At 41.0% G+C, this 15893-nt stretch overlaps 1 protein-coding gene across 1 annotated transcript in view; it reads left to right on the forward strand.

Annotated features, from left to right (window-relative positions):
• The window catches only part of LOC6036379 (developmental protein eyes absent), a 103716-nt gene extending 89841 nt beyond the window's left edge, over positions 1-13875 (forward strand). Inside the window, 7 exon segments of the mRNA XM_038252622.1 lie at positions 8079-9047; positions 9049-9370; positions 11966-12067; positions 12141-12234; positions 12356-12470; positions 12545-12789; positions 12854-13875. Coding sequence (XP_038108550.1) covers positions 8079-9047; positions 9049-9370; positions 11966-12067; positions 12141-12234; positions 12356-12470; positions 12545-12789; positions 12854-13035 — 2029 coding nt within the window. The 3' untranslated portion in view covers positions 13036-13875.
• Positions 13876-15893: the final 2018 nt, after the last annotated feature.

Consider the following 15893-nt stretch of genomic DNA (forward strand, 5'->3'; position numbering starts at 1 on the left):
CTAAAGTGATTTTAAATTTTTAAATGCAACATGACAGCCAATATGGCGGTGACAAAATATTGAAAAAAAAAAAGCATTTTAATATTCAATAGGCAGTCAACTATTCAAATTTGACTAAAATGAGGTTGCAGAACTCGAATTTGATGTTTAAAACAAGAAAACTTGGTTCGATTATCCAAAATTCCATACAAACCTTCGGATAATCGAAACTTCGGATAATCGAGGCTTCGGATAATCGAATCTGTACTGTACCAGCCAGATTGGATTGACCTAACCTTTAATCTGACGGAAGACGTGATCAGACAAATCTCGTCTCGAAAAATGCCAACCTGGGTTGGCTGGGATTGAACCCAGGCTAACTGGGGTAAGAGGTCACATTACCACTACATCTCCAACCCCGGTCTGTCTGTTCACTGTCTCTTTTTACTCTCAGTTTGAGAGCTTTTTCCTCTCCAATGAGGTATGCTCTGTACTAATTTGAACACCGCGAGCGTCACATCTGTTTGTCTGTGACGCCACCGGTCGATGGGTTGATTTATATTAAAGTTCTCTAAACATAGTCGTTCGCCGAGTTTGTTTTTAATTTCCGCGCCGCCACTAGGAATTGGCTACCGTGTGAGCTTTCGCATGTGGCGCGGGGGTTGAAATCTAACTCCTCGATCCGGCGGACCTGGGGTGCAGTTTGGAATGTCATAGCATAAGCAAAAAAGTGCACACACGTTCCCCGGTTGTTGGTGTGTGAGAGAGAAAGGGCTCCGTGAGACTGAGGGAAGTCGCCACTGGTTTGGATGCACACGTGAAACCTAACCCCAAATTGTTTGGTCTGGTGCCAGGACACCGCGTGGATTCCTAGAAGAAAGCGACTGACCAGTTGATATCGTTCTAGCTAAAACTAGATCACAACGGGTTTTAACGGCTACAGTCGTCCAAGCGCAAAAAAACGGTCCAACTCCACCAGATGGACCCCGAGAGCTTTGATCTCGCCGTCCAGATAAAGGCCAACAAGTCGTACCTGTTTATGGTGGCGTCCGCGCCGTCGGTGCTGATACAAGAGATCGTGAATGTGTGTACCGCACTTCACTAATTGGATCATTATTAATACTTTTTTGAGGACCGGCCGTTCCTACAGCGTTGTGGGGTCGTCGTTGACGGGCGTCTACCGGAGATGGAAATCTGACGTGAGCTTGTCGAGTGACGCCAACGACGACCTGCGAACTACGTTCCGTGTCACGTCTTGCGTTAATTAGCTTTTTTTCGCTAGTTGTTTGCGCTTTTGGTTGATTGTTTGGAATTTTTGAACTGAAAAAAATCGTCGGTGATTTTTTTGTTCAGTGCTGTGATTCTTACAATTTTCCGAGCAAGGATTAGAACTCAGTTCACACGGTTCGCACTCATCATCTCTCAATGACAGTTAATAATCTCATTCATCCTCTCGGATAGTGCGCAATTCAGATTGAATAGTGAGCGATTCCGATCTCAAACCAGCCACGATTGGTAACTCATTTCTCTCCTTCAAGGTCGTTATCGCTTATTTTATTTTTTGAAGGAAATCGCTTGAAACGTCAATAAACTAAGTCAAGCGTAATGATGACGATTCGCGTTTAGTCTCTTCTGTCAAAGACGAGCGAGTACCAAACTCCAAAAGCACTCACAAACGAGAGATTGCATTAACTCGCTTCAGTGTTGCGTTTCTCGTTTGCTCGTGAGCAAAGCTTCCCTCTCGTGAGTGCTCGCTTCTTGAGCGCGCGGGTTAAGATAATTTCTTGCGCTCGCTCTCTTTGCTCAATTTGACTAGCTCTTCACATCTCTCAAAAAGGCAAAAAACTTGATCAACCCTCGAATCGCGTGTACGGGTCGGGCGCGCGCGCTCGCAAAATTCGTAGGAGATGACAGATAACCTCGTAAATTATTTTCGCGTTCCGTGGCTGCGCAAAACTGACGAACTGACTGACAGCAGCCCCCAGATAGAAAGTGGTAATTTGCTACGGAATCTTGATTACCGGCGTTTAATGTGGTGTCACCGACGGGAACCGGGTCCTCGCGCTGAAGCAATTAACTGCCGAGTTTGGGACGGTAAAAAAAGCCCCGTTCGTTTCGCGAGAAGCTAGCGGAAAATGTGCCAGCCCCTGAAGGGGTCATAACTCATTCCGGGCATTGGGTCATTTCACTCGAAATTTTCTCGCCCTCGATAACAGATTTTTACGAGCGTGTTTCCTCGCATAGCTGGGATGTTCAGGGATGCTGCGCAAGAAGGATTCTTCAAACAATTAGGCAAACTCAGCGCCCAGCGCCAACATGTGTTCAACAAATGGAAACAAGTGGCCCGGAGGACGCCGACGGCGGGCCAGAAAATGTTTGGCACTCGTAAAGAATAACAAACCGTTTAGTTGATTAGATTTTGGAAGAAGTTTTTTTTGGGCCGTCGACGGCGGGTCTGCGGCTCAACGAGAAAGAAGATGTAGATCATTATGTAGGTTGACACTTTGCGAAAACGACATCATTACCAGGCCTAACCGAGCGAGGAGAGTCGGTTTTGGGCTGAGTATTCGTGCTAGTTAAGTCTTCGAGAACTAAAAATAAACTATAATTTAAATTGTTTAGTTTAAAAAATCTATTGAAACTCAAAAATCAATCAAACCATCCACATTAACGACCCCCGGGTCTTTTGTGGTCTCTATTGCAAGTTTCTGCTCGAACCTAGGAGTCCGAAGGCTTGAATGGGGAGAGCACCCAAACCTCTTTCTACTCCAAGGAACCTTCCACCCCAGTGTTTGAACTGACGACCTTTGGATTGCGAATCCAACCGCCGCCAGCGATTCCACCGGAGTAGGCTTGGTTTGGTGTGTTGTTTGTACTTATGGCATGGAGACGACTCCTACACCTGGAATGACTTAACGGCCTAACAACCAAGGCCGGGACCGACATTTTACTTCCTCATCCGATGGAAGGTTGGAGCAGATGGGAATCGAACCCAGAATCATCCGCTTACAAAGCGGACAGCGTAACCATTCGGCCACGCACTGCCACTATTGAAACTCATTTATTCATAATTTCATAGCCGGCCATATAGATATTTCATTCGTTCAACATCAACTAAAAATTATTTGTGCCAGATTTGGCAGAGAATTCCTCTCTAAATTGTTATGCCAAAACCCAAATCAACCCAGCACAGTCAATACTTGCACAGTTGGACCCCTGTTAGAGGTCGTGAGATAAACAAATACTGATGGGTTCATTCAACAGTGAATGGGCCAATCCCAAAATTGACTGCCGAAGAGAAATCAATAAACGGTCCAAGAGATCCCGACAAAGGACATCACAAAAAAGATAGTTAGAAAAAAAAAACGGAAAGAGGTCCTTTTGTTATGCTCCTCACCGACTCAAGTGGTCGCAACCTCTTGACTGCGGCATGTGGTCGTTCTTCCGCGTGGCATGTTTGTTCAGCTTCGGCCTCAAATTCACAAGCGGAACATGTGCAAAAGTTTGGGAGAAAGACAAAGCGCATTTCTCCGCACTTGTAACATCGAAATTAACGCGACCGAGGACCACCCACCGGGCTTCGATCGGGCTAGCGTGTGACCCAGCAAGTGTCTTAAATCATAATCTTTATCTTCATCGGGCATCGAAAGCCGTATCTTTGTCACGTTGAAACACTCTCGCCCAGACACCTTCTGCTGACATCAATACCGTGGTTTCTTCGAGGTTCCTCGAGGTTTCTCGAGGGGTCTTCGATTTATGGGGAGCTGTCCCGTGGACAATGATTGTCGTGCTGTGATCGGAATTGGTGAGGTGGTCAGGCTCGTTTCTTCCTTTGTGAGTCAGGATGCAAAATAAATTGAGCATAATTTAGTTGTTCACAGCTGAGGATTAGCATGATCGATGGAATGATTTCCAGCGAATTGTGACTGGGACTTTGCGAATCGTCACCCACAGCCTGTTGACATCAGGCTGTACGGTATTCAGACCAACCGAAACAGGTTACAAACTCCGATACGGACAAGTGTTACCCCGAGCGAAATTCACACGGTAGTTATAGCTCGATGACACGAAAAATGAAAAACAAACTCCACAAACGATCATGTTTGGATAACTTAAGTATAAATCATGCACTCATCAACACAGCACAAAATCCAATGGTAAAATCGCATACAAAAGCATGCACATCACCTTTGTGTGCAAAAACATGCAATATTGTATGAGAAAAAGTGTACACAAAAAGCATGTACCGAAGATATACATAGCGGCGAGATAGCCGAAAGGGTTGAGGCGCGGACTTGGTAATCTGAATACACAGAAAAAATTCAATTCTCGTAATCGTGAATTAAGTTCACGAATGTGAGAACCACGAAGGAATTTATTCATGAGTATGGTGCATTTGCACTATAAACATTTTAAATACATTTGATTGATCTGTCAAAAAAAACGCTGCCTTAAATTGGTGACTTTCTCCTACGACTAGTCAGATTCATGTTTGCCAAAAAGTACTCAAAATAGCATTACAATCATGTCGGATAAATCCTAGGTAAAATCTGTGGTAGTGGCAAGTCGTCAGCCCAAGCACTAGATGATCGATGTTTTGTCAACGCAAAGTCGCCAACGTTGACGAGACATCATCATCATCAGAGCATCAACCATCGTCATAAAACCCGCATTAAGGTGGCATTAATTATCACACTGGCATCATGCCACTTTTCTCTTTTGCACACACACAGATCGTGATTATGTTTCGCTTACACACATCAGTCAAGCAATCTCCTTTTCTGCGCCGAGATTGGTTTCAAATGTCCGACGGCAGTTGGGTACGGTGCGCGCTGTGAGAGAGAGTTGTCACCAATACACGTTTATTTTCGGCGCGTCGCAGGTCGCAAAATTAAACAAGCTTGTTGCAGGCGCCACTTAAACACAAGTTTTTTTTAAAGCTGTAATCTGTTAGGGGAACAGGGGGTAATATGCACCCCCTAAGGGAAAACTGTGATTTCTCAACCATAACAGCATTTCTGTAAAAGAATTTCGTTAGATGTTCATAAATAACTATTATTCAACTTCATCCAAGTGAAAAAAGTCATTAAAAACCTCAAAATTGTTTAAAAATAGCAGATTTCTAAAAATATTTTTGATTCATTTCAAACAACCATGCGGGGCAATATGCACCGCAACATTGGGGCAAAATGCACCGCAACAATGGGGCAAAATGCACCGGGTAAAAGCAGTTTTCACTAGTCACCACTAGATGACACCGCTGTTTTTACAAAGGAGCTTCACAGCAGTGCATTTTGCCCCGACCACGCTTTTTGCAGAAAATTTAATTGAAAATGCATTTTTTGATGTTTTTGGACTCATATATCTTCAGAATAATGAAGATTATGGCACAAAATATATACCTCAACACTTAGAATAACAATAAATGCTTTTTATACTGTCCAAAAATCATAATGAAAGTACAATGAAAATTAGATGAAAACACAACATTTTACAGTTTTGCAAATAACTTAAGCTGTGTTTATACCACGATGCTCAAATTTTTCCAGCATGGTTTAGCAGTGTTAAGCTACCAATTTCTATGATTTTCCCCCCGGAAAATTCTTCCAAATACCGAGAAAAGCAAGGGGTGCATTTTGCCCCGGGGGTGCATATTACCCCCTCTCCCCCTACTTGTGATTTTCGGTTGTTTTAACTTCCCGGTATCACTCGCCCGATATTTGGCATGTTTAATTTGTATGTTTCGTGCATTCCGGCGAGATTAAGTAACGAAACTGCCATATTAACGTAACAGAACTTGTTGTTTTTTTTTAAAATTTTAAGTCCAAGTTTATTTGGCAAACATTTGAGTTCAAACGCGCGCAGTTTTCAAAACTGCACTCTGAAAAGTGCACTCGTCGTGATGTTTGCCGTTTTTTTGCTGCGCCCAGAAAAACGTGAGTCCGGCTGGGTTTGAAAACTTTCTCACACTTTGAAGGTGCCTAGCTAGGCAATAATGGATATTTGGACATTTTTTTTTTTGCTGGGTTCTTGATTTGGGCAAATGTTTGGGGTTCGAACTTTGTGAAGCCTATTGAAACCGTACGAACGGCAGCCAAATTTTGAAGGTTTTTTGTGTGCTGAAATTTGCATTGTACCGCGCAATTTGAGCCGCCTTCTGGCACGGACGACAGTCCGGACAGTTTCGTCAACATTGAAATTTACTGTCGCATAATTTGGAAGAAAAATAAGTTTAATTTTTATTTTTTCAAAATAATTTTAAACAGTCAAAACATTTGATCAGTTCACATAATGATCCCTAGAATACCTAAAAAAAACTTTGGATAACCGAAACTATGGGTAAGTTTGGAAGTTTGGGATAATCGGGGTTTAAAGATCACTGAGCTCGATTATGATTATTGAAATGCTTCAATAACTTGAAAAAATCGAAATATTATGTCTTATGAATCCCAAAAAGGCTTCAATGACTTCGGATAATCAAAACATTGGATAATCAAAACTCCGGATAATAAATGCCGACCTAGCAATCAAGTTTTTGAGTCGATTATGAATCTGAAAATCCTCATATGACATCGGATAATATTGACTTTGGATAATGGTTACTCTGGATAATCTTGTTTTTTAGATCACTTTACACAATTTTGATCCGTCTAGTCAAATTCGGAAAATGAAGGCATCGGATAATAGAATGCTTAAATTACCTCGAATAAACAACACTCCGGATAATCGAATCTTTGAGTTGATTATAAATATAACAGATAATCGATTTTATTAGATCACTAACATCCATTTTATTCTGAAAATGCTCCAATAACTAATTTAGATAATCAAGGCTTCGGATAATAGAATTTTAATTATGAAACCCAGAACGCATCGATGACTTCGGATAATCGAGTCTATAAATCGATTTTTAATCTCAGAATTCTCTAATTGCTCGAATGCTTCAATATTTTCGGATAATCAAACTAGTTGAAATTTTGGATAATAGCATATTTAAGTTGCCCAAGTCTTTTCGAGATCTTCACAAAATACCTACTGCTAAGTGATTTACTCTCCCCCCCATTCCCGGTACCAATCCGGGACAAACGACTGTCCGCATCGATTCCGCACCCGTGTGCACATTCGACTCCCATTTGGTGCTGGGAAAATTTACAAATTGCGCCTCAACTGTCCACCGCAACCTGCCACAAAAAATCTGCTGATTCCATGCTTGCGACTTTGACACCCATATTCTGGTCATGACCAACGGACGGTCTGGACTAGCAGCAAAAAAAAAAGTGCACACTCCGGGAGGAAATGCAATAAAATGTACCGTTAGGAATGCCACGACGTAGTCCTTTTCGAGGGAGGGGGAAAGAGATCAAGTTCAACCCGCAACTGGAACATGCGCGAAGTTGCGCCTTGACCGATTGAGGTTAAGGCGAAGTACGGCTTCTACCCGCTACTCCGTACCGGGAATCCTCGCCAAGGTCGGAACCTGTACGAATGATTGATCTACAAATGTTGTGACCGAAATCCGTCACGGTTAGGAGGACCACTCTCGCGCCGCGCCGTGGTTTGGTTTCAATTTTCAATCAATGCTCACCGTGGACTCCGCTTTTCCGCAGAACTTCACCACACATGTTCCGCGCGCTGCCAGACAGTCTGGTTTCGAATTGCAGCACCAGAACCAGCAGTGCTGGCTGGTACAAACTCATTGAAAAAGAAAGTGAACAACACGGGTTTTTCCACAATCGGGTAATTGGGTTGGGATGTGGGTTCGTTTTTTAACGCTCGATCCTTGGAAAAAGAGCTGAGTTGGGCCGCGGCACGACCTTCGGGTAATTAGGAAGAAAGTGTGAAATTTCAATAAAATTAATGCGCGCCTCCCTTTCTTGTGTGTTTGCTTGGTGCGCCACATAAATCAGTGTCACACCAAACCGGTGTATGATTCATGGTCACATTTTGGAACCACTAGCGGAGCCCTTATGATTTATACGATTTAACCATACCATGAGTAATGACGAAATTTGACCCTGTTTGTTCGAGTCGTAGATATACCTTTAATGAGTTCACCCGTTTTTTAACGCAACCTTCGCTATTTTCTCCGTCTATTTCAGCACCTACAACTCCACGTCGAGTCTCAGTTCGGGATTGTCCACAGTAGCGGACAACAGTTGCCTGACGCCAACCGGGTCAACGCTGCACTATCCGACAGCCTCGCACTCGTCATCTTCCTCAACGGGATCGTACCCCCTGCTTAACAACAACTACCGACCGCTCAGCGGATCCTCGACCAGTCACAACGGGCTCAGTCTACCACCGTACCACTCCGGCAGCCAAGCAGGCCCGCTTACGTCCGGCGGATCCGTAGTTTCGCGACTCAACGGTGCAACCTCGACGATCACCTCCGGCAACAGCACCAGCAGTGGAACCGCTAGCAGCTCGCTGGATGGCCTATCCTCGGGCGGCATCCACGGCCTGAACAGCAACAGCGTCGCAACCGCCACCGAACTGTCGGGAATGTCGCACTGGCTGCCCGACGGTACAGTCAAGTCTGAAATTCGTAGCCCCGGGCTAGACGCCACCGCAGCCGCAGCCGCCGCCGCCATCTCCGCTGCCGCCGGAACCAACCTGCCCGTCGGCGCAACCCACCTCGACAGTTCCCTCTTCTGCGCCAACCCAAACGCCAACCTGGACGCGCTACAGAGCACCGCTAACTCGTACGACAAGTCCGAGTCGTACTATCCCTACTCGGCGTACAACATGCAGCAGTACGCACCCTTCACCTACTCCTCGTACGGGTCCCCGTACCAAACCCGACCCTCGTCCAAAATTCCCTCCCCCAACACATATCTTCCGTCCAGCTATGCGGCGGCCAACAACAACTCCGCACAAATCTACTCCTCGTACGGGTACAACAACTTTGCCCAGTTCGGCACCAGCCAGCAGGACTACTACAACTACAACGACCCCACGTACTCGCCGTACTACCAAACCGCCGCCTACCCGCCCTACGTCAGCTCGCCCGGTTCCAGTGGCAGCCAAAGCTTCCACGTGGCCGCCGGCCTGTCCGCCGAGTCCCCTCGGAGCGCACTCGGCCGCCACCCCCACCATGCTGGCCCACTCGCACTCGCCCCAATCCCCCCTCTCGATCTCCCCCACCATCCAAGCCGGATCGGCGGCAGCCGTGGCGGCCGCAGCCAAAACGACCCCCACCACGGGGAAGCCCGGAAGGGCGCGAGGTCGGCGGCATGCCCATCCCAGCCCGACGCGGAGTTCCACGTCGGAACCGGGCGTGGGAGGCGCCACCGAGAAGGCCCCCGAGCGCATCTTCGTGTGGGACCTGGACGAGACGCTCATCATCTTCCACTCGCTGCTGACGGGGACGTACGCCGCCAAGTACAATAAGGTATGTTTTTTTTTGTCGGAATATGTGATAGTTCTTTTTTAATTTCCGGTTTTTAGGGCCTTCTTCATTACACTTGAATGTCTGATAACGCCTTATATTTGACATGCATCACAGTAAAAAATAATGTTGATTTGGAAGCTGTAATTTTGGAAGGTTGAATATTACCTCTTTTATGATGTAATTTTACCTTAATTTAGACTGAAAAAGTGACATTACACCAGAAAAGAGGTAAAATTACACATTTCCAGAGGTAAAATTACACCTTTTTTGACATAAAAGATGCACCCCTTCCCATATGTAATATTAACATGATTTTTTTTTCTGTGTAGTATATAGCATTTTTTTTCGACACAACTTTGTTTAAGTGCTCAGTATTGGGACTGATTGTTTATTTGTTCAAAATTCACTTCTAACTAATATATAACTTTTTTTTCTTTTTTTCTTAAATTTGAAAAGAAATTTGATTACTTGTTAGCATTTTACAAAAATGTAACAATTGAAATGGTGATTACTGTAAATTGATATTTTTTAATTTAGTTGAATATAAATTAAATCCGTACATTGAAATGTTTATAACGTCATCATGCTATTTATTACCAAAATTTGATTAAAGTTTTTGTCCCTCAGAACGAAAAGAGAATAAAAAGTAAATACACTCAAACCCCGATGGTTTGACACCAACACCACTTTTTAGTTTGACACCCCTTTTACACGGAGTTCACACACACTACCAAAAGTTTGTTTTGATAGCGATTGTCCACGAGGAGGGGGAGGGAGATTTAAAAAAAGGGTTCACGTGGTTTATGGATGGCCCATTATTTGTTATTTACTTAAGGGGACCAAAAAAGGCCTTTTCCTTCAAACCTTATTTTCAAAAAGCAAAAAACTTAACATTTTTAGATATTTTTTAAATCCTTTAACACCCGGAACAATTCTGAATTCATTTCCAACTGCAAATTTTATTTGTACAGTAGTTGTTCGGTAACTGGACGTTGTTTAACTGTGCTACTTTTATTAGACAAACGTAAGAAAACCAAAACCGAGGGGTTGATGGATGCAAAAATTTGGCAAAAATCATGATTAATAAATAAAAAAACATTTTTTAATTTTTTATTTACACTCAACCCCCGGTGGTTGGTCACTTTTTCGTTTGACACTTTTTTTAGTTTGTACCCCGTTGGTTGGTCAAAGTCAAACTAAAAAGTGACGAACTGTCACTTTTTACACAGCGCTCACGCACACTATCACAACAATCGTTTGGCAGTATGTGTGAACTCCGTGTAAAAGGGGTGTCAAACTAAAAAGTGACCCCGTTCGTTTGACAACAGTTGGTGTCAAACCAACGGGGTTTGAGTGTAATTCCAAGTCACAATTGTGTCCTAAAATGAAGCTTAGATTGCTGATTAAGCTTATTTTTCTGAGTACAATGACGATTTGTACGACCACAAAGAGTTTAAAATGGATTTTTAAATCAATTTTGAAAAATTAACCACGCGGTCCTTCCTACTTGACAGCTCGTTCCAACGGGACCATAGTTGATCCATCGAAAAAATGTTGTCTTGTCATTATTATTTTTTTTCTTTAAAATGAAAAAACTGATCAGAAATGGTTTTTGATCGTTTTTTTTTTACCGTTGTGCATAAAAATGTACACATGGCTTCAGTACGCAATTTCAGAAATATGAAAAATAAGCTTTGCAAATTAATTTGATTAACTTTAATTTTTTATTTCATCAGGAAAATATTATGCATTGGTGGTCCCCTCGTTATTTTTCGTTCAGCCCAGTTAGTGAGCAGCATTCGGTGACTGGGCTATGTTCTCAGCCCAGTTACCGAACAAGCACTGTGTATAAAAATTTGCATTAGCATTAACATTAGCAATCCACGAATGGCTCTACAACGCTCATCCCACTGATTTGATTTGCATATAAAAATTCAATTAAAAATCTGAATGACCATGTTCCAGAATTTCAAAAGACCAAGATTTTTCAAAATATATGACTCCGAAACAAAATTTTGCACCATCCATAACTCAAGCACTGAAGATGTTTTTTTGTGTCCTGAAACATGAAAACAATATTTTTTAAAGTTTAAATATAAATAATAACAAAAAGTGATATTCAAAATCGAAAGTTCTATTCTTTGTACATATCTTTTTTCTGAAAAAACCAAAATCAGGTTCTCAGGTCCGCAGAATTGTATGAAGACTTGTATAAAAAACTCATGACGCAAAATTTTATGCAACATGGACAAAGTTGCATAAAAAAATACTCAGACTAGATTAATTGGATTTTTAACACTTTCTCTTTAGCAAAAAAAAAAAAGTTTGCAAATCCATCGTGTTTCAAATAAATTGTGGAAAACATATATTTTGAAAAGTTTGGCTGCCTAACGGGGCTTTTATATAAATTGGAAATATAATGAATAAGAAACCACATATTTGTTGTTGATTGATTATACAGAAGGAAAGTTTCATAAAAGTTATTGAATTTATGTTACTTATATTTATTATTAAATATTTTTGGCAATTATTTCTTACATTATTTGACTTGAAAATCTCCTAAATTCATATATTCTTCTCTTTTCGATTACGCAGAGCCGGGACCACCACATGCAGCTCGGCTACCGGATGGAGGAGCTCATCTTCAACATGGCCGACGCGTACTTTTTCTTCAACGATTTGGAGGAGTGCGACCAGGTACGCATCGACAGCATTATACGGACACAGATTTCTATAACAAAGTTTTGGATATTTCTGGCTTTTTTTCCAGGTGCACATCGACGACGTGTCCTCGGACGACAACGGGCAGGATCTGGCCAATTACAACTTTGCCGCGGACGGTTTCCACACCGGAACGACCCAAGGTAAACATCACTCAGTCATGCCGGGCGGTTGACGGCGGCAGTCCTGAGCAAATGTTTGCCCTTCGGGGTATTTGCAGTTCAATTTCTCATGCCTTGTCTCTCTCGGGGGTTTTTTTTTCAGGAGCTCCACCTAATATTTGCCTTCCTAATGGCGTTCGCGGTGGCGTCGACTGGATGCGAAAGCTGGCGTTCCGATATCGGAAAATTAAGGACACCTACAACACCTACCGAAACAAGTATGATTGATGAGTTTGGCTTCTTTTAGGGAATGAATTATAATGTGTTTTTTTTTCGTTTTTCTAAATTACAGCGTTGGTGGACTGTTGGGACCGCAGAAGCGCGAACATTGGCACCAGGTTCGGACGGACGTCGACTTCGAGACGGACAACTGGCACAGTCTAATGCTCAAGTGTTTGAACATGATTTCCCAGCGAGAAAATTGCGTCAACGTGCTGGTCACGACCACGCAGCTCGTGCCGGCCCTGGCCAAGGTTCTGCTGTACAATCTGGGCCAGATCTTCCCGATCGAGAACATTTATAGTGCAAATAAGATAGGTGAGTTTGAAGAAATTTTTCAGCTTCAAATATTCAATAAATAATTTTCATTTTCCAACTTTAGGTAAGGAGTCCTGCTTCGAGCGGATCGTGACGCGGTTCGGCCGCAAGAGCACGTACGTGGTCGTCGGCGATGGCCAGGACGAGGAGAGCGCTGCCAAAAATCTCAACTTCCCCTTCTGGCGGATATCCAGCCACAGTGACATCCGGTCCTTGCACACCGCCCTCGAGATGGGATTCTTATGAAGATGCTCAGCCCAAGTCGTCATCGTGGTCGTTGTTTGTTGTTTGTTGTTGGAGCGGCACCGTGCGTCTCCACGTCCCCTTTTCTAGTGAAATTGAACACTTTTACGAATACGCTACCATACCGAAGCACTATAAAAGACAGGTCAGGCGCATTCAGTGGTGTTGTACCGTAACGAGTTAAGAGAAAGATTGTATAAAGAACTCATTGCCCTAACCAAATCTCAAAAAAGCCAGTTGCACCCCCCTTTTGTCGAACCTTGAGCACTTTGAGCTTTGAATCAACTGCTCAACCTTGAAATCTCATTAAAGCACGAGCCGAACTCAGTTCGGTACGCGCGCAATCCCAGTGCAAATATCGTCCTACCCCAGAAAAGCACCTTAACATTAACACGAGCTAGTTTAAAATCAAATATTGCACGCACGCACTTTGTAGTAGGAAAATGTACCATATTTTAGATAGCACTTGAACTGTTTTCACCGTAACTATGTCAGCACCTTCTGCACGATATCATGCCTAGCCCAAAAAATGGTATTTTTAAATTAAAGTTACTAAAGACAGAACGAATCAACACAAAACATGATATCAACTGTGCGTAATGTGAAAATATATTGTGAAATGGCAGAAAAAAAAACCAACAACAACAAAAATATCCTTTTTCTATTGTGTTATAGCGAATTAAGTCATTTGTACATAGAGTCATTTAAAAGAAATCAAAACAAACATATTATTACCAAACTATGAAAATGTTTACAAGAAATTAAAAAAAATCCATAACGCAGGAAATAAAATATTTATAAGCACTCTATTGAAGAAGTAATAAAACAATGGATCAAAATGTAGCAGAAAACGTGTTTTATTCGTTGATGACAGTTATCAGAAGATTGCTTTCGAATCCTCTTAAAACATGATTTCCCTCCATAAAAAAAAACTTTAAAAAATAACTCACGCCGCTTGTAGATTTTTTTGAAGAATTTTAGAAATTTACAATTTTAAATTAAAAGCATTAGAATTGTAGAATTTTAAAATATTAATTCAATTAGTGTTTTATTAAAATTTAGCAGTTCTGCTCCAGGATGTTACAGTTGCAATTCAGAGATTTCGAGAACGTTGCAACTGAGATTTATTTTAAATTTTAGATTTTGCTAGCTGAGTGCTCTTTTCGGAAATATAAATTTATACAAAGAACTCTTTTTAAAAATTTCAGGATCTTTAATTTTCAAATGTTAGATTTTTAGAAAATGTTAGATATTTAGAATTTTATAGAAATTTTAAGCCTTCGTTGGAGTAAAAAGAGGTTTGAGTGCTCTCCCCATTCAAGCCTTTCGACTGCAAGGTGTGAGCAGAAACTTGCAATAGAGACCCAAAAGACCGTCGTTTAAGTGGATGACTTGAGTGACATAAATTTAAAATTTTAGATTTTTAGAAATTTTGATTTTTAGAATTTTAGAATTTTTGAACTTTAGATTTTTAGAATTTTAGATTTTCAGACAATTTTCAGATTTCAGAATTTTTCGAATTTTTAATTTTTGATTTAAAAATAAAAGAATTTGTAATTTTAGATTTTTAAAATTAGGCTTGTACAAATTTTATTTAAAGTTTTTGTCTCCCCCTTCAAAGTTGGGCCGAAAAATCGGGGGACAATTTTTTTTCTAAAAACATCAAAATTTCAATGGAAAGTTAAGTGCAGCTGAAATCAATCAAAATGTATTCCCCTGCGATTATAACCGTTTTTTTGTACGTTTGGGTTGATTTAAAAAAATTGAATTTTTGAAAATTTATCGCAGATTTTTTTGCTAAAATTTTTGTTTTCGTCAAATTATACATTTTTTTGAAAAATAATGATTGCAAAACAACTAAACTAGTGTAAAATGCATTTTAAATCATCAGATTTTTTTCAAATAAATTTAGGATTCATACATGCATGTTTCGATTTTGTTCCACATATAAGAAATATAAAATTTCAGGAATAATACGGTTTTTATAAAGACATCAGATTGAACTTGTCTTTAATTTTGAAGTTGAATTCAAATTCAGCGATCATAAATTCTTTGGATTGAGTGTTGGTTGCCTGATATAATGCCGCCTTTTTTCCAACGCGGGGATTTTGTAATTTCTCAAATTCTAGAGTTTTCCTTATAAATTTTCTTATTGATTTATTTTATCATGAGCAAAAAAAAAAAAAAAACAATTCTGGCGTCATTATTTTCGGTATTTCATGATTCTGCCTACCCAATTTTAGTAAAATTTAAGTGTTTGCTTGTCTGTTAGTAAACAACAAAGTCACTTTCGGCAACATATTCGATTAAAATTTATAACTCTCTGTTGAGTTGTGTTGGAGTTGTGATTGAACTCTGCAATAAAAAAAAAGCCTGAAAAAAAGTGATTTGATTATCCGAGCGAAAAATGTTCGAGGCCTTTGGAAATGGACTAAATTATAAATTGACTAAATAACAAATTGCATACCGCCCTTTTCCCTTTTTGTTTCGAACCATTTAGCCAAGCTTCGATCCACTATCACCCAAGACCCACACCTTTTTCTTCTTTTCTAAACCTGCCAATGTTGCCAAATGCTTGTATTTGTCTGTAATTACAAATAAATGATGAGTTTGCTGCAGATATTTTAGAGCTGACCATTTTTAATTTTAATAAAATCATAACATTTGAAAAAATGAAAATGAAAAAAAAACATTTGAAAAAAATATTTATTAAACATAAATTTTATAAACATTTCGATGTTTTTAGCTCTATAAAAAGTGGTAATCAAGCCAAATTACCGGTATACTGAGGATTTTTAAAATGACCTCAAACACGCACAGACTTCGTAACCACGTTTGCACAGACATTCCAACCCCATCTG

This window comes from Culex quinquefasciatus, chromosome 2, assembly GCF_015732765.1.
Source record: "Culex quinquefasciatus strain JHB chromosome 2, VPISU_Cqui_1.0_pri_paternal, whole genome shotgun sequence".
Taxonomy (NCBI): Eukaryota; Metazoa; Arthropoda; class Insecta; order Diptera; family Culicidae; genus Culex; species Culex quinquefasciatus.